The sequence below is a fragment of the Entelurus aequoreus genome, linkage group LG11 (assembly GCF_033978785.1).
Source record: "Entelurus aequoreus isolate RoL-2023_Sb linkage group LG11, RoL_Eaeq_v1.1, whole genome shotgun sequence".
NCBI classification, from domain to species: Eukaryota; Metazoa; Chordata; class Actinopteri; order Syngnathiformes; family Syngnathidae; genus Entelurus; species Entelurus aequoreus.
Genome location: NC_084741.1, coordinates 15,033,294 through 15,056,870, shown reverse-complemented (window position 1 = coordinate 15,056,870; position 23,577 = coordinate 15,033,294). Strand labels below are relative to the sequence as shown.

The window sequence follows — 23,577 nt, the reverse complement described above, 5'->3', positions numbered from 1 at the left end:
AGGACTGTAAACATTAAGTATTGCTTTTAAAATGTGCAAAATAAACATCCAGTCCAACACAGTACACAATAACCAATTCTACTCATTCCAGTGAGTGACTAACAGTTGTAATGAAGAAAGGTTAGCATGTCTACTTGCTTTGCTTCTTTTCTTGTTTACAATATTCCCAGCAGCTGAAAATAGGCGCTCAGAAGGGGTCGATGTGGCTGGAACTGAGAGCTAATTAGCCTTCACCTCAAGCCAGGACTGTGAGTGAGCTGAGCTGCAGTTTAAATTTCTAGTAGGTCAACGGGCTCATAGTGATGTTACTAGTAGTTGACTGGGAGGTGTTTATTATCATTTGGGGAGAGTCCACTGCCTGATGCTCACCTGCTAAACACCTATCTGCTCCACGCTGAAGCGCTGACTACATGCGCTCTGAATACGCACTGCTGATTGGCTGATAATGCTTCGTGTGTACCAATCAGATGGTTGTGTGGGTGGGACAATGCTGCGTGTGTACCAATCAGATGGTTGTATGGGTGGGACAATGCTGCGTGTGTACCAATCAGATGGTTGTGTGGGTGGGACAATGCTGCGTGCTGAGACAGAGGCAGCCGCAGAAGGAGCAAAGCAACTTGTTAAGACTTTAGCAGCTAAAGTTAGCTTTAGCTTAGAAACTCGTTCGGTACACCCCCGTACCGAACCGAAAGCCCCGTACCGAAACGGTTCAATACAAAACACATAACGTTACACCCCTAGCAGATACAAATGACACATTCATGTTTTTGTGTAATGATGACAACGTATGCTAACGCGGACGATTGACTAGTTGATGGTTGATGGTTTTCTTTTCAAATGTTCGTTCATAGCCGTTGTGCTGCTATGACAGGCCATTTACGCTCGACACAGTGTGCATACAACAACATTATTAGGCTGTGTATTGAAATACTCCCACACTTTTGACGACTTTTGGCGTGCGTTTTTCCCCTCGCTCGCACAGTCTGCTTTGCGCTCCGCCATGACGGTAGTGTGACGTAATTATGCGACGCGTCGACGCACAAAAACGGCGTCGACGTATTTACATAACCGATGACGTCGACTACGTCGACGCGTCGTTTCAGCCTTAGTTGTGGACATAAACCGAGAAGTTGGTCAACTTTGACATCCAACTTATACTCCGAGATGTCGAGAAAGACACGAAAAGACGCTTGTTTGCAGCACCCTTTTTTTTAACCTTTCGTGAGTATTGTGATTAATTCTTCATCTAAACGGGACGATATAAAAATGAGAGCAGACCTTGTACAGAAAGTGATTGTTTTATTATACTTGTAATTTGTATATTTTGCTGCTACATGATGCAAAGTGTTTCACTAAAGCTGCATCTGTTTAGCACGCAGCTCCTAAAACTTGTAGTTCATCCTCTTTATGTTCAGCCTCAAAAATATAAGTTTCTGGATCATTTGTCCCAAAGTAGTCTTTGTTGTGCATGAAGTCTGCCATGATCAGTAGTGTTGTTGTTGTCGAAGGGAAATGCGAACGTTGTGATGCATCTGTGAAATGAATACACCGCCGTATGCTTAAAATGAGTAAAATATGTAAATATGACATGTTATTATGAATGTTACTACATTACATATATACTTAAAACGTGTACATAAAACCTTGATGGAGGGGTTTGGATGTTTTTTAAAGCTCTTCATAGGCAGAATAGAGCAACTTCCATTGGCTCCATTGTTAGCTGACTTTTACTAGCATTTATTTACGATTTAGAATGCATTAAAAAAAAAAGTGTCCTTGTCTTACATAAAGATTGTGAATAATAAGCAAAAATAAAAAGTGCAGTTCCACTTTAAGTTTGGGTAGTGAAATAAACCAACTTGCAGCCTAAAGTAAATATAATGAACATATTTAGAATGCATAAAAGAACATGTTTTTTTTTCTTACATAAGGATTGTAAATGATCAGCAAAAACGTTTAAGAACAAAAGTATATACAGTATCATGTATTGCCCTTCCTTACATTAACACATAAAATATATGGAAATGATTGATTAAAAACTGACCTCTTTTCACCCCAACAAAACCGCTCTGTTGTAATGTGAGACAAAATGAAGAGAGGAACTGTGATATTGTCAAAATGTGGAAGTTAAAAAGGGACAACTTCCTCAGGATGCGTGAACACACCTGCGAGCATTCAGCTGCACTTTTCTGTTTTTGTGATTTTCACATGACACATGACGTCATCAGCGATGAATTAGGGCTGGGCGATATGGCCTTTTATTAATATCTCGATATTTTTAGGCCATGTCACGATACACCATATATATCTGGATATTTTGCTAATATCTTGATATTTTTAGGCCATGTCACGATACACCATATATATCTGGATATTTTGCCTTAGCCTTGAATGAACACTTGATGCATATAATCACAGCAGTATGATGATTCTATGTCTCTACAGTAAAACATTTTTCTTCATACTGCATTAATATATGCTCATTTTCATGCAGCGAGGGAAATCACAACTATGTACACCAAAAGTGTATTTATTAAACAGTTATTAAGCAGTGGCACAAACATTCATGTCATTTCCAAACAGAAAGTGCAAGATTGTCAGAGACATTTTAAAACAAGCTATTAGTGCACTTTTGTGCATGATGTTACTAAGATGACTCATCAAAACAACACTAAATGAAAGTGCACTTTTTGTACAGAACGCCACTACAATAGTTTAAAACAAATAAAGTGCACTTTTGTGCATGATGTCACACAAGATATTTCAATAACTGTTAAATAAAGATTAGCTGCATAATAGGAAATCAAATAGTGTATGTCCTTCACTATGTGGTAGGTTCCTGCGGACGTTATCTCCTTCTGTTGTTGACTATTTTTTTCATACGGTGTTGATGTGGAAATGGAAGACGCCAGCCTCAATTGGTCAGTGCATTTTGTTGGTGTTGGATGTTGACATCAAGCACTCTAAGCAGATGACTTTTTAAATTATGCTACAAATTAGCAGGGCTGCTACTTTTTGTAGCAACGCTTTTGCCTTGTACTTGAAATATTACTGTTCAACATCTTCCCGCTTGAAGCCAAACCACCGCCAGACGATGGACCCCGTGCTGTTTTTCTTGGGAATTAATTAGAGATGTCCGATAATGGCTTTTTTTGCCGATATCCAATATTCCGATATTGTCCAACTCTTAATTACAGATACCGATATATACAGTCGTGGAATTAACACATTATTATGCCTAATTTTGTTGTGATGCCCCGCTGGATGCATTTAACAATGTAACAAGGTTTTCCAAAACAAATCAACTCAAGTTATGGAAAAAAATGCCAACATGGCACTGCCATATTTATTATTGAAGTCACTTGGGACATGCTCTCCCTGAGAAAGCATGAGGATGTTGAGGTGGGTTGGGGGGGAGGGGGTAGGGTGGGGGGTGTATATTGTAACGTCCCGGAAGAGTTAGTGCTGCAAGGGGTTCTGGGTATTTGTTTTGTTGTGTTTATGTTGTGTTACGGTGCGGATGTTCTCCCGAAATGTGTTTGTCATTCTTGTTTGGTGTGGGTTCACAGTGTGGCGCATATTTGTAACAGTGTTAAAGTTGTTTATAAGGCCACCCTCAGTGTGCCCTGTATGGCTGTTGACCAAGTATGCTTTGCATTCACTTGTGTGTGCCTTTAAGGTTTATTGGCGCTCTGTACTTCTCCCTACGTCCGTGTACATAGCGGCGTTTTAAAAAGTCATAAATTTTACTTATTGAAACCGATACAGATAATTTCCGATATTACATTTTAAAGCATTTATCGGCCGATAATATCGGCAGCCCGATATTATCGGACATCCCTACTCTTTTGTGTTTATACTAAAACCTTTTTACTCTCAAATCTGTCCTGGAATGCCGGTCAACCTCCCGTTTAAATTGTAAATATCCTGGAAATGCGAGATTTAAAAAAAAAGAAAAATATTTTCTTACTTTGCATGTGTTTTGTCATGTTTTGTACTATTTTGGTTGCCGCCGTGACATGTTTTGCGTCTGTGGTGTCTCTCAGGGCGAGCTGGAGCGACTCAACCAGTCGTCGGACGACATCAACAGATGCGAGACTGCCCTGGAGGTCAGTGTGTGGTTCGCGCCACCTTGTGTTGCCCTACAAGGTTTACTCTTGTTTCCACGTGCTTTGCAGCTCTGGCATTGGCGCCGACGAGAGGCGACTCGTGTCTAGAGCAGAGGTGTCCACACCTTTTTGGGCTAAAAAGCCGATTGCGTGAAAAGAGTTGTGGTCAAAAGTTGACATACCCTTGTAAAGAACATAATGTCATGGCTGTCTTGAGTTTCCAATCATTTCTACAACTCTTATTTTTTTGTGATAGAGTGATTGGAGCACATACTTGTTGGTCACAAAAATACATTCATGAAGTTTGGTTCTTTTATGAATTTATTATGGGTCTACTGAAAATGTGAGCAAATGTGCTGGGTCAAAAGTATACATACAGCAATGTTAATATTTGCTCACATGTCCCTTGGCAAGTTTCACTGCAATAAGCCGCTTTTGGTAGCCATCCACAAGTTTCTGCTTGAATTTTTGACCACTCTTCTTGACAAAATTGGTGCAGTTCAGCTAAATGTGTTGGACTTGTTTCTTCAGCATTGTCAGGACTTTGGGAAGGCCATTCTAAAACCTTCATTCTAGCCTGATTTAGCCATTCCTTTACCACTTTTGACGTGTGTTTGGGGTCATTGTCCTGTTGGAACACCCAACTGCGCCCTAGACCCAACCTCCGGGCTGATGATTTTAGGTTGTCCTGATGAATTTGGAGGTAATCCTCCTTTTTCATTGTCCCATTTACTCTCTGTAAAGCACCAGTACCAATTGGCAGCAAAACAGGCCCAGAGTATAATACTACCACCACCATGTTTGGCGGTAGGATGGTGTTCCTGGCATTAAAGACCTCACCTTTCTCCTCCAAACATATTGCAGAGTATTGTGGCCAAACAGCTCAATTTTTGTTTAATCTGACCACAGAACTTTCCTCCAGAAGGTTTTATCTTTGTCCACCAGCACCCCCTGCGACCCCAAAAGGGACAAGCGGTAGGAAATGGATGGATGGCATTTAATGTCAATTATTGGAAACTCAAGACAGCCATGACATTATGTCCTTCACAAGTGTATGTAAACTTTTGACCACGACTGTCTATATGTGTTGGCCCTGCGATGACGTGGCGACTTGTCCAGGGTGTACCCCGCCTTCCGCCTGATTGTAGCTGAGATACGCTCCAGCGACCCGAAGGGAATAAGCGGTAGAAAATGGATGGATGGATGAATGGATGTATGTGTGTTTATGAAAATGCGTTTATATATTTGTGTATGGATATACATGTGTATGGATTAGGGTTGTACGGTATACTGGTATTAGTATAGTATCGCAATACTAATTAATCATTTAATCTCAGAAACGTACCGGTCCGGCACCCGCCCGCATCGAAGTCACATCGTGACATTGCTGTTTTATGAGCAGAGGAGCATGTTCGGCAGTGCACAATCACAGAGTACTTACAAGCAGACACAGTGTGTAGACAGAAAAGGGAGAGCGGACGCATTTTGTCTTAAAAACTAAAGATAAAGGTGAAGTTATAACACTGAAACGCCCTCAGGAAGAGGTGCTTTAAGACATGGCTAGCTAGCTAGCTAGCAGCTAACGTTCATCCGTCGTCAGTAGTGTTTTAGCGACTTCTAAATCATTAATTCTGTTCTCCATGGCGACAAATAAAGTACGTTTCTTACAAGTATCATCCCTGCAGGACCAGTAGCTAAACATGCTTCACTACACACGTGAAGCATGCAATGGCATCAAAATGTAAACAAACGCCATTGGTGGATCTACACCTAACATCCAATGTAATGATATCAAGTACAGGCACGTATCTAGTCGATACTACTATGATTACATCGACATTTTTTGGCATCACATCTTTCGTTTAAAAAAAAAAAAGTATATTATGTTTATAAAATCAGGAAATATGTCCCTGGACACATGAGGACTTTGAATATGGCCAATATATGATCCTGTAACTACTTGGTATCGGATTGATACCCAAATTTGTGGTATCATCCAAAACTAATGTAAAGTATCAAACAACAGAAGAATAAGTGATTATTACATTTTAACAGAAGTGTAGATAGAACATGTTAAAAGAGAAAGTAAGCAGATATTAACAGTAAATTAACAAGTAGATAAATAATTAATTTTCTACCACTTGTTCTTTAATAATGTTGACAAAATAATAGGTGTATAAATGACACAACATGTTACTGCATATGTCAGCAGACTAATTAGGAGTCTTTGTTTGTTTACTTACTACTAAAAGACAAGTTGTCTAGTATGTTCACTATTTTATTTAAGGACTTAACCGCAATAAGAAACTTATGTTTAATGTACCCAAAGATTTTTTGTTAAAATAAAGCCAACAATGCAATTTTTTTGTAGTCCCCTTCATTTAGAAAAGTACCGGAATAATTTTAGTACCGGTACCAAAATATTGGTATTGTTACAACACTGGTATGGATATATACGTGTGTATGAAAATGTGTATATATGTGTATGGATAAAAGTGTGTTTGTATGGAAATGTGTATATATGTGTGTATGGATATATATGTGTGTGTATGGATATATATTAATGTGTGTATGGGAATGTGTATATATGTGTGTGTGTATGGATATATATGTGTATGGAAATGTGTATATATGTGTGTGTATGGATATATATTAATGTGTGTATGGGAATGTGTATATATGTGTGTGTGTATGGATATATATGTGTATGGAAATGTGTATATATGTGTGTGTATTGATATATATGTGTATGCAGGGTTCGTACGGGTGCCTAAAAACCTGGAAAATGCTTGGATTTTAATGTTGTTTTCAAGGTTTCAAACATGCTTGAATTTTGGGTAAAGTGCTTGGAATTGTTCATCATATTTCTCGGCAGTGTGACGCAACAGGCTGATTATAAAACTGAAAAAAATAAAATAAGTTTCCTTAAAAATGAAAGCTACACGCTTGATTTGTTGGCTTTGCACGAGCCCTTACATTAGGTTGTTATCATGCCAGAGCCGTATATACCACATGTCCAGCTTTTTCATATGAAAGGTAAGCCACAGAGATTATTAGCCCTACAAGTTAACTAACGTTAGCTAAAGTTTAGTTTTCTAACCTTTTGGTACATGGTAGACTTAAACTGTGGGATCAGCGCTAGATTACATGTTAATTACGGACAGTTATTACGAGCTATGAAAGGAAAAAAGTGAGCGTTTGTCAATGATAAATTATAATGTTAAGAACTTCCCTCAACTAAAAATCTAAACTCAGCTGACATTAGCGCATAGTATGCCTAAAGTAAACACTGAGTGCCATGGCTAGCCTACAGTTGCAAGGTTGTGAATGACTAAGTTATAGAAAAGAAGATGACATTTATGTTTTCATGTTTAATCGTCTGATTTTATTTTCATTGGTAACATTTAGATGGAATTAAAACCATAAAAAAACTAAAGACAGAGACATACATTAAAAACAGAAGTTTGTAGCCTATCCTTATATTAATGTGGAACAGTTTTGTTAATAAATGAGTGAAATTGACATTTCGAGGGTGCGTGTATTTATATCACATTATGCATTTTATATCACATTATGCATTTTACAAGCTGTTCTTATTTTTTTGTGATAGAGTGATAGGAGCACATACTTGTTGGTCACAAAAAAACAGGCCCAGAGCATAATACTACCACCACCATGCTTGACGGTAGGCATGGTGTTCCGGGGATTAAAGGCCTCATCTTTTCTTCTCCAAACATATTGCTGGGTATTGTGGCCAAACAGCTCAATTTTTGTTTCATCTGACATCACATGGACAAAGATCAGACCTTCTGTGTTCAGATGAACACCATTCCTACCGCCAAGCATGGTGGTGGTAGTATTATGCTCTGGCCTGTTTTGCTGCCAATGGAACTGGTGCTTTAAATGGGACAATGAAAAAGGAGGATTACCTCCAAATTCTTCAGGACAAGCTAAAATCATCAGCCCGGAGGTTGGGTCTTGGGCGCAGTTGGGTGTTCCAACAGGACAATGACCCCAAACACATGTCAACAGTTGTGAAGTAATGGCTAAATCAGGCTAGAATGAAGGTTTTAGAATGGCCTTCCCAAAGTCCTGACTTAAACGTGTGGACAATGCTGAAGTGGGGTGGTACAGCTCGGTTGATAGAGTGGCCGTGCCAGCAACTTGAGGGTTCCAGGTTCGATTCCCACTTTCGCCATCCTAGTCACTACCGTTGTGTCCTTGTGCAAGACACTTTACCCACCTGCTCCCAGTGCCACCCACACTGGTTTAAATGTAACTTAAATATTGGGTTTCACTATGTAAAGCGCTTTGAGTCACTGGAGAAAAGCGCTATATAAATATAATTCACTTCACTTCACAAGAAACAAGTCCATGTCAGAAAACCAACACATTTAGCTGAACTGCACCAATTTTGTCAAGAGGAGTGGCCAACAATTCAAGCAGAAGCTTGTGGATGGCTACCAAAAGCGCCTTATTGCAGTGAAACTTGCCAAGGGACATGTAAGCAAATATTAACATTGCTGTATGTATACTTTTGACCCAGCACATTTGCTCACATTTTCAGTAGACTCATAATAAATTCATAAAAGAACCAAACTTCATGAATGTTTTTTTTGTGACCCACAAGTATGTGCTCCAATCACTCTATCACAAAAAAATAAGAGTTGTAGAAATTATTGGAAACTCAAGACAGCCATGACATTATGTTCTTTATAAGTGTATGTAAACTTTTGATCACGACTGTATATATGTGTATGGATATATATATGATGTCAGCAGACATGAGCTTGCAAAGAATCCGCAGGCGGGCAAGGTTTAGTCTAATTAAGTTCCACGTGTAACTTCTGGGTTGCTCGTGACGTTCCAACAATAGGACTGGAAGAAAGTAGGTCAGCAGTGGAGTCGTAAAAGGGCGGAAAGTCTCATTTTATTATTTGAGTCAGGTCATCAGCTGGGCAACGAGTTTAAGTCTGCAGGATGATTGACAGAAGGGACTCCACTCGTCACGTGGAAAATCCACTCATAAATCTGCTTGCATAATAATGTGTTCCAAGTGTTACGTGAGCCCACTCGGGGTGTGTTCCTGTGATGAGTCGTTTATGACTTCCGGTTGCCGCTGTCTCACCTGAGACTCCTCCCCCTCATGTGGTCAGGACGCCCGGCAGAAGTTCCGCTCGGTCCTGGTGGAGGCAACGGTCAAGCTGGACGAGCTGCTCAACAAGATCGGGAAGCCCGTGGACGATTCCAAGCCGTATTGGGAAGCTCGGCGCCTGGCCCGCCAGGTGGGTGCTCATTTACGTGAATAAATCCATGACTATTATTCTTATTATTAATACGTGGCTGACATAGAAATGTGCTTTTCACATGCTGAAGATGCACACATCTGCTTGCCCTCTTCCATTTGTGCTACTTTGCTTCTTCCATTTGTGCTACTTTGCTTCTTGGCAAATACTTTGGCACCGCATTTGTCCTTCACCAACACGAATAAGAGGGAAGCTGGACGATTATGGCACAAATAATCATCACACTTCAGTGTTTCCCATAAACTGCCAAGATACATGTGGTGGTGGGGGCGTGGCTATGGGCGTGGTCACATGACATCATCGAGTAATTTGCATAATTTACTACAATGATATGATTTTCTCTAAAAAGGCTAAAAAAATGTATACTTACTAATTAATAATAACAGTTTTGTTTTAAACGTCCATCCATCCATTCATCCATCCATTTTACAATGTAATTACAACACTTTATGTACATATTTATATACAGATTTGAACAATAAGTTATTCACTGAAATATATGTATTAATTGTGGTTCTTACAAAAAATATATCTTATAAAATATAAAAGCTAAAATGTCTCTTAAAGCTCTGCCCCTTTAATTAGTGCATACTAGATAATTTAACTTTAGCCTACTACTACTACAACCATTTTATTTACCAGCAACATAAAGTGAAACAGAGGCAGAGGTGTCCTGCCACAGTCAGTAACAAATAAACAGAAAACAGTAGTGGTCAAATACAAATAAGGCAACAAGAGAAGTATCCTACACTTCTCTTTTGTAAAGTAAATCTGAACAGCATTATTTTTTTTAAAACACCTCAAAACAGCAGCTTGTAATTTGGGACATGTTCTCCCTGAGAGAGCATGAGGAGGTTGACGTGGGCGGGGTTGGTGGGGTAGCGGGGGGTGTATATTGTAGCGTCCTGGAAGAGTTAGTGCTGCAAGGGGTTCTGGGTATTTGTTCTGTTGTTTGTTATGTTACCGTGCGGATGTTCTCCCGAAATGTGTTTGTCATTCTTGTTTGGTGTGGGTTCACAGTGTGGCGCATATTTGTAACAGTGTTAGTTGTTTATACGGCTACCCTCAGTGTGACCTGTATGGCTGTTGACCAAGTATGCTTTGCATTCACTTGTGTGTATGAAAAGCCGTAAATATTATGTGATTGGACCGGCACGCAAAGGCAGTGCCTTTTAAGGTTTATTGGCGCTCTGTACTTCTCCCTACGTCCGTGTACCACTCCGTACAGCGGCGTTTTAAAAAGTCGTAAATTTTACTGTTTGAAACCGATACCGATAATTTCCGATATTACATTTTAAAGCATTTATCGGCCGATAATATCGGCAGTCCGATATTATCGGACATCTCTAATTTAAAGAACAATCGCAATATAAAGATTCCGTTTTTTACTTTTTACACTTACTTTACCACAAGAGTGTGTGCTTTTTGTGTAAAATAAATTAAAATACAATTTAATAAAATGTTAATTGAATGCAAAAATCCTCACAATTTTGACCAGTATTTTAGTTCAAAGCATAATCATTTTGTAAATAAGTGCTTTAAGTACGTTATGCTGGTGGAAGGTACTTTTTTGAACCCTTCATTTTGTCGGTGCAGTCAGTGGCGCACCACGCTATTATTGTGAAGGGGGGGAGTGTGCTGTGCTGTTCTCAGCTTGACGGGTAAAGAGGCGACTTGAGGCTGTAAAAATACAATGGCGTTCTTTTTGTATTGTTGCAGTTTGACAAATTCCTCAGTAAATTCACCAAAACAACACCGTGGAGTTATTGAGCCTGTTTAGCTGATTGGAGAGCTAGCTCTCCAAAAGATGATGACTTCTGTTTTGTTTGATCAGCCGTTTTACTGCCGTGTTACAGACACTGTTTGGAAACAATTAAGGTATGTAAAACATTTATAAAAGGTTTCTGTGTAATTAACTTATTTCACAACGTATATATCTGCGACTTATAGTCCGGTGTGGCTAATATGTGGCAATATTTTGTTATTGTAAAGTTTAGTGTGTGCGGCTTACATACCGGTGTCCTCTGTAGTCCGGAATATACGGTAAATCAGCTGTGGTATGAGGTGTATTAAGAAGAAGAGTTATGCCATCAACAACAGTCCCATCATTATGTGTTTGAGCAATCCCAAACATGCCAAGTCTAGGAAAGAACACAATCTTTTTGTTGCGGTTTATATGTAATTGAGCTACAAACAAATAAATGAATGTATGGTTAAACACGTTATTTGTAACTGTTGAACAAAGATGAAATAACTCCATTGTGTGTGTGTGTGTGTGTGTGTGTGTGTGTGTGTGTGTGTGTGTGTGTGTGTGTGTGTGTGTGTGTGTGTGTGTGTGTGTGTGTGTGTGTGTGTGTGTGTGTGTGTGTGTGTGTGTGTGTGTGTGTGTGTGTGTGTGTGTGTGTGTGTGTGTGTGTGTGTGTGTGTGTGTGTGTGTGTGTGTGTGTGTGTGTGTGTGTGTGTGTGTGTGTGTGTGTGTGTGTGTGTGTGTGTGTGCGTGCGTGCGTGCGTGCGTACAGTATATATGTACAATATATATATTGTGTGTGTATATATATATATATATTAGGGCTGCAACAACTAATCGATTATTAAAATAGTTGCCGATTGATTTAGTCATCGATTCGTTGGATCTATGCTGTTTTTTTTTTTTTTTTTTAAATAAACCTTTATTTATAAACTGCAACATTTACAAACAGCTGAGAAACAATAATCAAAATAAGTATGGTGCCAGTATGCTGTTTTTTTCTAATAAAATACTGGATAGGATAGAAATGTAGTTTGTCTGTTTTATCCGATTATTAATCGATTAATCGACAGATTAATCGATTATCAAATTAATTGTTAGTTGCAGCCCTTATATATATATATATATATATATATATATATATATATATATATATATATATATATATATATATATATATATATATATATATATATATATATATATATATATATATATATATATATATATATATATATATATATATATATACACACACACACACACAGTATATAATATAATTTTTTTTGAAGGTGTAATCTAGTCATAGCGTTGCACCACCATTGTTTACTTAGACTTAGACAAACTTAATTGATCCACAAGGGAAAATGTTCCACACAGTAGCTCAGTTTCAAAGGATGGAGAGGTTAATTAATACAGGTATTAAAGGCCTACTGAAACCCACTACTACCGACCACGCAGTCTGATAGTTTATATATCAATGATGAAATCTTAACATTATAACACATGCCAATACGGCCGGGTTAACTTATAAAGTGACATTTTAAATTTGCCGCTAAACTTCCGGTTCGAAACGCCTCTGAGGATGACGTATGCGCGTGACGTAGACCGGCGAACACGGGTATGCCTTCCACATTGAAGCCAATACGAAAAAGCTCTGTTTTCATTTCATAATTCCACAGTATTCTGGACATCTGTGTTCGTGAATCTGTTTCAATCATGTTCATTGCATTATGAAGAAGGAAGCTGAGCAAGCAAAGAAGAAAGTTGTCGGTGCGAAATGGACGTATTTTTCGAACGTAGTCAGCCACAACAGTACACAGCCGGCGCTTCTTTGTTTACATTCCCGAAAGATGCAGTCAAGATGGAAGAACTCGGATAACAGAGACTCTAACCAGGAGGACATTTGACTTGGATACACAGACGCCTGTAGAGAACTGGGACAACACAGACTCTTACCAGGATTACTTTGATTTGGATGACAAAGACGCAGACGTGCTACTGTGAGTATGCAGCTTTGGCTTTTTTTTGCGTATGTACGTAACTTTTTTAAAATATATAATCTTTATGAACCTTGGGTTAGGTGAACGGTCTTTTGGGCTGAGTGATTGTGTGTGTTGATCATGTGTTTGAATTGTATTGGCGTGTTCTATGGAGCTAGGAGCTAGCAGAGGAGCTAGCATAACACGTACCGTACCGTACGTGCGCGTCACGTACGTAACTTTTTAAAAATATATAAGCTTTATGAACCTTGGGTTAGGTGAACGGTCTTTTGGGCTGAGTGATTGTGTGTGTTGATCAGGTGTTTGAATTGTATTGGCGTGTTCTATGGAGCTAGGAGCTAGTAGAGGAGCTAGGATCTAGCATAACAAACACGCAGGTGTTATTATGCAGGATTAATTTGTGGCATATTAAATATAAGCCTGGTTGTGTCGTGGCTAATAGAGTATATATATGTCTTGTGTTTATTTACTGTTGTAGTCATTCCCAGCTGAATATCAGGTACCGTGAGTATGCAGCCTTGGCTGCTAAACATTCGATAACTTGACCGTATGTGCGCGTCACGTACGTAACTTTTTAAAAATATATAAGCTTTATGAACCTTGGGTTAGGTAAACGGTCTTTTGGGCTGAGTGATTGTGTGTGTTGATCAGGTGTTTGAATTGTATCGGCGTGTTCTATGGAGCTAGGAGCTAGCAGAGGAGCTAGGAGCTAGCATAACAAACACACAGGTGTTTTTATGCAGGATTAATTTGTGGCATATTAAATATAAGCCTGGTTGTGTTGTGGCTAATAGAGTATATATATGTCTTGTGTTTATTTACTGTTGTAGTCATTCCCAGCTGAATATCAGGTCACCCCTGGCTCTCACAGCATCTTCCCTATCTGAATAGCTTCAACTCACCACTAGTCCTTCACTTGCACTTTACTCATCCACAAATCTTTCATCCTCGCTCAAATTAATGGGGAAATTGTCGCTTTCTCGGTCCGAATCTCTCTCACTTCATGCGGCCATCATTGTAAACAATAGGGAACTTTGCGTATATGTTCAACTGACTACGTCACGCTACTTCCGGTAGGTGCAAGCCTTTTTTTTATCAGATACCAAAAGTTGCAATCTTTATCGTCGTTGTTCTATACTAAATCCTTTCAGCAAAAATATGGCAATATCGCGAAATGATCAAGTATGACACAGAATAGATCTGCTATCCCCGTTTAAATAAAAAAAATTCATTTCAGTAGGCCTTTAAGTCAGTGGTTCTTAACCTTGTTGGAGGTACGGAACCCCACCAGTTTCATATGCGCATTCACCGAACACTTCTTTAGAAAAAAAAAAAAAATATATATTTTTTCAAATTCAACAAAAAGTCATGTTTTTTTTACTGGTGCACAAAATGAACCGTGCATGAAAATCACCTTGTTCAAAGAACAAAACCAACAGTGCATGAACTCACAACAAATTACACACCTTACACACATTACCATGAATTGATTAACGTGGACCCGACTTAAACAAGTTGAAAAACGTATTCGGGTGTTACCATTTAGTGGTCAATTGTACGGAATGTGTACTGTATATACTGTGTAAACTGTACTGTTTCATATAATGTATTCTCTTCCTTTGCAATCTGCTAGTAAAAGTTTAAATCGATCAATCAAACAACCTGCAAATCATATAGAAAATTAAGGGGAACATTGTTGGGTCCATAATACGCTGATAGGGAGAAGTTTTTATGTACACGATAAGTCGGATGTGTGTTTACCTCCGTGGCGGAGGCTCCGCCGAACCCCTGAGGCCGACTCACCGAACCCCTAGGGTTCGATTGAACCCAGGTTAAGAACCACTGTATTAAGTAGACTAAAAATGTACCATAGTAGCAATATAACATATGTAATATTTATATAATATATACTGATATATTATATTATTATATTTGTATATAATATATACAATATATAACAGCTGCAGCAAAAAAAACAAAAAAAATAGGCAGTATAAAATAGAGTAGATCCAGCAGAAAATAGACATTATAAACAAAGAGAGGTAGCTAACATAGAGGCGGTAAGGTAATAGACAGATATCAAGTAATAGACAGACATCAGGTAATAGACAGACATCAGGTAATAGACAGACATCAGGTAATAGACATACATCAGGTAATAGACAGACATCAGGTAATAGACAGACATCAGGTAATAGACAGACATCAGGTAATAGACAGACATCAGGTAATAGACAGACATCAGGTAATAGACAGACATCAGGTAATAGACAGACATCAGGTAATAGACATACATCAGGTAATAGACATACATCAGGTAATAGACCGATAGCAGGTAATAGACCGATATCAGGTAATAGACAGATATCAGGTAATAGACAGATATCAGGTAATAGACAGACATGAGGTAATAGACAGACATGAGGTAATATACAGACATGAGGTAATAGACAGACATGAGGTAATAGACAGACATCAGTTAATAGACAGATATCAGGTAATAGACAGATACATGTCGGGGAAACCTTTTACTGGAAAATTGCCCGACGCAGAAAGGTTCACGACGGGTGGTAAGTGACGACTTGGCATAAAGCAGCTTTCTATCAGTGTGGTGTAATTAGAAAGGAAAGGTGAAGAAGTCTGCTTTGTGGTCAGCGAAAAGTTGCAACGTGCTTGAAATCTTTTGGGTCACGGTGACGAAGCTGAAACGTTGAAATTCCCAGCTGTGGTACTTTCACTTTCAAGTGCTGCTTTTGCAGCTTTCACTGCGAGTTTGTTTATTTCGAACATGCATGCATACCACATGATGCATCACAATCTCCAGTTTCACTTCGTTTTTGAAGTTTTTATTCTTTCCTTCCACTTCACCTTTTGTTGTTTGTGTTGTGTGCTGCTGACACCTTTTAAACACCTTTGACGTCTCTAAAATGTGTCTGAATGTTGCCAACAATGAAGGAAGCAAACGATTGTCAGCACTTTAGTTGTGTTTGTGTGTGTGTGTGTGTGTGTGTGTGTGTGTGTGTGTGTGTGTGTGTGTGTGTGTGTGTGGTGTGTGTTTGTGTGAGACCACGCAGAAGAAGACTGTGATGGATGGAAAGATGTGAGGAATAGTCGAGGGTTTTACAGGAAGTGACACAAAGATAAAGGAATGAATGCTCTCATCTTTGCTGTGTATCAACATTTTGGACAAACAGGAAGCTGGTTTCAGCGATGGTGTCCAGTTTGACTTGTTGTTGTTGACATTGGTGATATCAAAGAAGCTGAGGCACATTTTTTTTTCATTGAAAATACCCGGAGGCACACCACCAGCAGAAATCATTAAAAAATGAAACTTAGTTGACAGTAAAAAGTCGTTGTCGCAATTGTTGGATGTGACTTTAAACCACAACTAAGCATGCATCACTATAGCTCTTGTCTCAAAGTAGGTGTACTGTCACCACCTGTCACATCACGCCCTGACTTATTTGGACTTTTTTGCTGTTTTCCTGTGTGGTGTTTTCGTTCTTGTCTTGTGCTCCTATTTTGGTGGCTTTTCCTCTTTTGTTGGTGTTTTCCTGTAGCAGTTTCATGTCTTCCTTAAACGCTATTCCCCGCACCTGCTTTGTTTTAGCAATCAAGAACATTTCAGTTGCTTTTATCCTTCTTTGTGGGGACATTGTTGATTGTCATGTCATGTTCGGATGTAGTTTGTGGATGCCGTCTTTGCTCCACAGTAAGTCTTTGCTGTCGTCCAGCATTCTGTTTTTGTTTACTTTGTAGCGAGTGAGGTTTAGTTTCGTTCTGCAAAGCCTTCCCTAAGCTTCAATGCCTTTTCTTAGTAGCACTCGCCTTTCGTTTATTTTTGGTTTAAGTGTTAGATACGACGATAAACCCTCGTCGTCTCACATGACGTGTTCCCGACATCTACAAAGCAATTAACTAGCGGCTGCCACCTACTGACATGGAAGAGTATAACATGGTTACTCTGCCGAGCTCTAGACAGCACCGTCACTCAACAACGGCACATTATTTGCAGACTATAATTACTTGTTTGCAAAAAATATTTTTACCCCAAATAGGTGAAACTACACAATCTCCCACAGCACACCAGACTGTATCTGGTTGAAAAACTCTGGCCTAAACTAAACAATTTGCAGCGGCTTTTATGTCTGTAAAGTGTTTTTTGTTGTTGAGCCTTTTGAGCGGAACTACACTTTTTTTTATGTGGGAATCTTGCTGATCAATCGCAATCTTTATGTAAGACATGATCACATGTTTTTCTTTTTAATCCATTCTAAATCGTAAATAAACAAAAGCCAAACAATGGGGCCAATGAGTGACACTCTGTTCCGCCTAGAGCACTCTTAAAAAAAAAAAAAAAAATAAATAAAATAAAAAAACCCTCCAAGGTTTTATATACATGCTGTAAGTATACATATAATGTATTAACATTCATAATAACATGTCATATTTACCTATTTTAATAATTTTAAGCATACTGCGGCGTATTCATTTCACATTGCATCCTACATTAGCTATTTCCTTCAACAACAACACTACTAATCATGGCAGACTTCATGAGAGAAAAAAAGACTACTGTGGGACAAATGATGATCCAGAAACGTATATTTTTGAGGCTGAATATAAGGAGGATGATTTACAACTTTCAGAAGCGTGTGCTAAACAGATGCAGCTTTAGTGATGTAGCATTATTGCTAAGTGCTAAAGAAGATATACAAACTACAAACATAATCAAACAATCACTTGCTGTACAAGGTCTGCTCTCACTGGGATGCTGACTGACAGGATGTTTATATATTGCTGTTTTTAGATGAATAGTTAATCACAATCATCACATAAGTTAAAAAACCTTTTTGTCTTTCTCGCCATCTGCGTGTCTAAGTTGGATGTCAAAGTTGACCAACTTGTGGGTTTATGTCCACAACCTTCTACTATCTAAGTGAGATCATCTAGAATGAACTTTCACCAACTCCGAGGCGATGCAGCAGCTCAGTATGTCAATAAAGCAGCATAAGCTAGTTAGCTCTCTGTGATCACGGCGCGGCTAAAAGGTTTGTTGGTGTTAGCGCGTTTTAACAATAACATCACTAATACTTGGTTAATATTCAGGTCACAACATGTTTTTTTAGAGCAGGTTCTTAATCTTTTTGACCTTAGAGCCAAACTTTTCCACGACAGACAGGCCCACTCAAATATTAACACAGAATTATCAATCAATCAATCAATCAATGTCTTTGTCATTGTCATAATTACACTTAAGTCATACATGTCAACGAGATTTTGTTTGAGCTTTGTCTAGCGGCATAAAACCTGCATTGATGTGCAGGTTGACCATAGATTACAGTTTAAAATTAGTCATTTTACTCCTGATTTTGATGGTATCCAGTAATTACATCCAACCTACAGTACTTACAGGTTAACAACCTTGTCAAATGCTATGAAACCATGTGTTCATCTCAAACACTGATCATTTATTTCACACACAAACCTTAACCTAAGGTCAGGCTGATTTTACAAAATAAGCACTAAACAGATGAAAAATATATGTACTGCTAAAATAAACTAAAAAATATTAATAACAATTCATGTTTTTTAATTAAACTTCAAATGAAAAATGTTTGCTTAAGAAACTTCTCTATGACTTTAGCTCCAGACTTACCTACTCAGTGGCCTTGTGGTTAGAGCAGTGGTTCTTAACCTTGTTGGAGGTACTGAACCCCACCAGTTTCATATGTGCATTCACCGAACCCTTCTTTAGTGGAAAAAAAAAAAAAAAAATTCAAATTCAAGACAGTTATGTTTTTGGTAACACTTTAGTAGGGGGAACATATTGTAAGTAACAAAGACTTAATTTAGAGTTGTTTGGTTAGGGTTAGGGTTAGAGGGTACGGGTCAGGGTTAGAGGGTTAGGGTTATAATAAGGCCATGCCGAATAAGGCATTAATAAGTACTTAATGACTAGTTAAGAGCCAATATGTTACTATTTTGCATGTTAATAAGCAACTAATTAATGGTGAATATGTTCCCCATACTAAAGTGTCACCATGTTTTTTTACTGGTGCACAAAATGAACCGTGCATGAACATCACCTTGTTCAAAGAACAAAACCAACACAGTGCATGAACTCACAACAAACTACACATTTGCAAATCAGTGTGACTTCTGCTGTTGCCGTATCCGTAATAAGGAGAAGGTTTTATTTACATGATGAGTCGGGTGTGTCTTGACCTCTGCCGAACCCCTGAGCCCGACTCACCGAATGCCTAGGGTTCGATCGAACCCAGGTTAGAGTGTCCGCCCTGAGATCGGTAGGTTGTGAGTTCAAACCCCGGCCGGGTCATACCAAAGACTATAAAAATGGGACCCATTACCTCCCTGCTTGGCACTCAGCATCAAGGATTGGAATTGGGGGTTAAATCCCCAAAAAATAATTCCCGGGCGCGGCCACTGCTGCTCCTCACTGCTCCCCTCACCTCCCAGGGGGTGATCAAGGGTGATGGGTCAAATGCAGAGAATAATTTCGCCACACCTAGTGTGTGTGTGACAATCATTGGTACTTTAACTTATTCTGTTTGTTTGACGTTGTCATTACTGCCACAAGTGGTAGAAAAGTGTATTACAACTGAGCTGGTGAACATATTTTTTAGGCCCAATGGTTAAAACCACTGTTCTAGAGGGCTTTATGGGGACAATAGTCTACTCCCATTTTGTCGTATTTTACAAATCCATCCATCCGTCCATCCATTTTCTACCGCTTATCCCTTTTTGGGGTCGCGGGGGGGTTGCCGGAGCCTATCTCAGCTACAATCGGGTGGAAGGCGGGGTACACCCTGGACAAGTCGCCATCTCATCGCAGGGCCAACACAGATAGACAGACAACCTTCACACTCACACTAGGGCCAATTTAGTGTTGCCAATCAACCTATCCCCAGGTGCTTGTCTTTGGAGGTGGGAGGAGCCTATCCCCAGGTGCATGTAAATAAATAAATGATAAATGAGGTTATACTTGTATAGCGCTTTTCTACCTTCAAGGTACTCAAAGCGCTTTGACACTATTTCCACATTTACCCATTCACACACACATTCACACACTGATGGCGGGAGCTGCCATGCAAGGCGCTAACCAGCAGCCATCAGGAGCAAGGGTGAAGTGTCTTGCCCAAGGACACAACGGACGTGACTAGGATGGTAGAAGGTGGGGATTGAACCCCAGTAACCAGCAACCCTCCGATTGCTGGCACGGCCACTCTACCAACTTCGCCAGGCCGTCCTTTGGAGGTGGGAGGAGCCTATCCCCAGGTGCATGTCTTTGGAGGTGGGAGGAAGCCGGAGTACCCGGAGGGAACCCATGCAGTCACGGGGAGAACATTCAAACCGAGCGCAGGATCGAACCCGGGACCTTCGTATTGTGAGGCAGACGCACTAACCCCTCTTTCACCGTTCTATTTTACAAATTAGAATGCATATAAAAAAAAAGAAAAGGCTTCTTGTCTTACATGGGGATTGTGAATGATAGGCAAATTAAAAACAAGTGCTGTTCCCCTTTCACCCCATGAAGTCACCTTTGACCCCCGAACACCCTAAGTTTCATGCAGGTGTGTCCCTCTGGTTCCGGTGTGTACGAGAACATCTCAAACTAAGGACCTCCTCATCCTAAGGTTGTGTGTTATGCAGGAGACTTTACAGAAGTGTTAACCAGGCTAATTGCTGATTGTTTATTCCATGCTTCAGTCACTTGCTTGTTAGCCAAAACGCTCTCTCATCTTTGGCCTGGAAAGATCCAATAATGGCGTGGGAAAAAAGGCTGACGGCGAGCCAAACCGGTAAACAACATTGCTGACCTCACATGGACACGTTAGCTCGCACATGACCGTTATGTTGGCTTGACTGCTGCAGGAGTCCTCACACAAGCACAATATTTAGTTTCCTACTTGATACGATGTCCTACTGCTCAAGGCTGATCGCATAAAAAAAAAAAAGTGGAGTTCATGCACTTCTTCTGTGGCAGGTGTCCACTCATGCTTTCACAACACAGTGGTAGCGTTTGTTTTTAACCTTCTCACAGAACATTGGGCTTCTGAAACAGTGAAGAAGTCTCATCAATGCCATGATCGCTTAAAGCAGGGGTGTCCAAACTTTTTCCACTGAAAAATCAAAGCAAGCGGGGGCCATTTTGATATTTTTTTATTTTAAAAACCAATACAATATATGTATAAAAAATATACATTAAGGCCTCCACTCAGGCTTGATCCCGGGGACCCCAAAGGGTTTTGGTCCAAAAAATATTAAAAATTTGTCATTATTCAGTATTATCTCTAGATCAACATTAGGTCTATCTGTCAATATAACATTTTTAAAGATTTAAGTCGTATGCTCTTTTTGTCAAAGAAAACCTGTTTTTTTATGGGAAAAACACAAAATATGCAATATTTTCACCCAATAACATTTTTAAGAGGCATATTTCAAGTTATATAATAATTGGAGCCTTAAAAAGGGCAATAACTCATAACACCATTGATTTTAATTCGTTATTATTTTTTGAGCAATGACACTTAAAAACAACTCACACAAAAATTATTGGAAAACCAAAAGGGTCCTACTCATTAAAGTGCTAAAAAATAAATTATACATTTTTTTTACTGTTTACTTTTAACACAATAATCTCGAGATCAACTTCAGATCCATCCGTCAATTATACGTTGTATTTTTGTTTATGTTTTTTGTTTGCTCGTTTTAGGCCCTTCTTTAAAAAAAAAAAAAAAAGCAAACAATATATGGCAAACAAAATATGCAACTTTTTCTCAAAAAATATCTCAAAGTGCAATATTTAATGTGACGTAATTGGAGCCTTGGATAGGTCAATAATTCATAATAACATTGATTTTGATTCATTATTATTTTTTAAAGAAAGAAACAGCCTGCATGGCAGCTTTGTTATTAGAGTAAACATTGCAACATTTTCTTGTTACATTTCACCTGTTTGGTCTTTCATACCACTTTTTATGTTTTTACATTTTTTAATCGTATTTTAAAATGGGCCGTGGGGCCATTAAAAAATGACCTGCGGGCCGCACTTTGGACATCCCTGGCTTAAAGAGAAATGAGGGAAAAAGAGCGCTTGATTTGCCTCCCGTAACCCCCCTACAGCACAGTGAGGGTCATCGCGCCTCATTGAGCGTATTTTTAAGCGGATTTTAATGCATGTCATTTAGGGCTTGGTCGATAAAACGATATCATTATCATATATATCACAACAGACTCGTGATCGATATCAATAAAAAAATGCATTCGATTAGGTATATGTATTTTTTGGTCGGAAGAAAGTTAAAGTACCACTGATAGTCACACACACACGCACTAGGGGTGGTGAAATTACTCTCTGCATTTGAGACGATTTTAGTTGTTTTTATCCTTCTTTGTGGGGACATTGTTGATTGTCACGTCATGTTCGGATGTACTTTGTGGACGTCGTCTTTGCTCCACAGTAAGTCTTTGCTGTCGTCCAGCATCCTGTTTTTGTTTACTTTGTAGCGAGTTAGGTTTTAGTTTTGTTCTGCTAAGCCTTCCCTAAGCTTCAATGCCTTTTCTTCGGGGCACTCGCCTTTGGTTCATTTTTGGTTTAAGCATTGGATACGACGACAAACCCTCGTCGTCTCACACGACGTGTTCCCAACATCTACAAAGCAATTAGCTAGCGGCTGCCACCTACTGACATGGAAGAGTATAACATGGTTACTCTGCCGAGCTTTAGACAGCACCGTCACTCAACAAAGGCACATTATTTGCAAACTATAATTATTGTTTGCAAAAAATATTTCTACCCCAAATAGGTGAAACTACATAATCTCTCACGGCACACCAGACTGTATCTCACGGCACACTAGTGTGGTTGAAAAACAGTGGCCTAAACTAAACAATTTGCAGCGGCTTTTATGTCTGTAAAGTTTTTTTTGTTGTTGAGCCTTTTGAGCGGAACTACACTTTTTTTTTTTTTGTGGAAATCTTGCCGATCAATCGCAATCTTTTTGTAAGACAAAATCACATGTTTTTCTTCTTAATCCATTCTAAATCGTAAATAAACAAAAGCCAAACAATAGGGCCAATGAGTGACACTCTGTTCCGCCCATAGAGCACTCTTGGAAAAAAAACAACTCCATTATATACATGTAATGTAGTAACATTCATAATAACATGTCATATTTACCTATTTTGATCATTTTAAGCATACTGTGGCGTATTAATTTTACATCGCATGATTGCTTAAAGAGAAATGAGGGAAAAGGAGCGCTTGATTTGCTTCCCGTAACCCCCCTACAGCACAGTGAGGGTCATCTCGCCTCATTGAGCGTTTTTTTAAAGCTGATTTTAATGCATGTCATTTAGGGCTTGGTCGATAAAACTATATCATTATC

At 39.1% G+C, this 23,577-nt stretch overlaps 1 protein-coding gene across 2 annotated transcripts in view; it reads left to right on the top strand.

Annotated features, from left to right (window-relative positions):
• The window catches only part of sh3bp5b (SH3-domain binding protein 5b (BTK-associated)), a 49,053-nt gene that overhangs the window by 6,054 nt on the left and 19,422 nt on the right, over positions 1–23,577 (top strand). Inside the window, exons 2-3 of one of the 2 annotated variants that reach the window (XM_062062588.1) lie at positions 4,047–4,109; positions 9,266–9,394. In XM_062062588.1, the coding sequence (XP_061918572.1) occupies positions 4,047–4,109; positions 9,266–9,394 (192 nt within the window). The remainder of the gene's footprint in view (positions 1–4,046; positions 4,110–9,265; positions 9,395–23,577) is intronic. The other variant, XM_062062590.1, reaches the window with a different exon arrangement.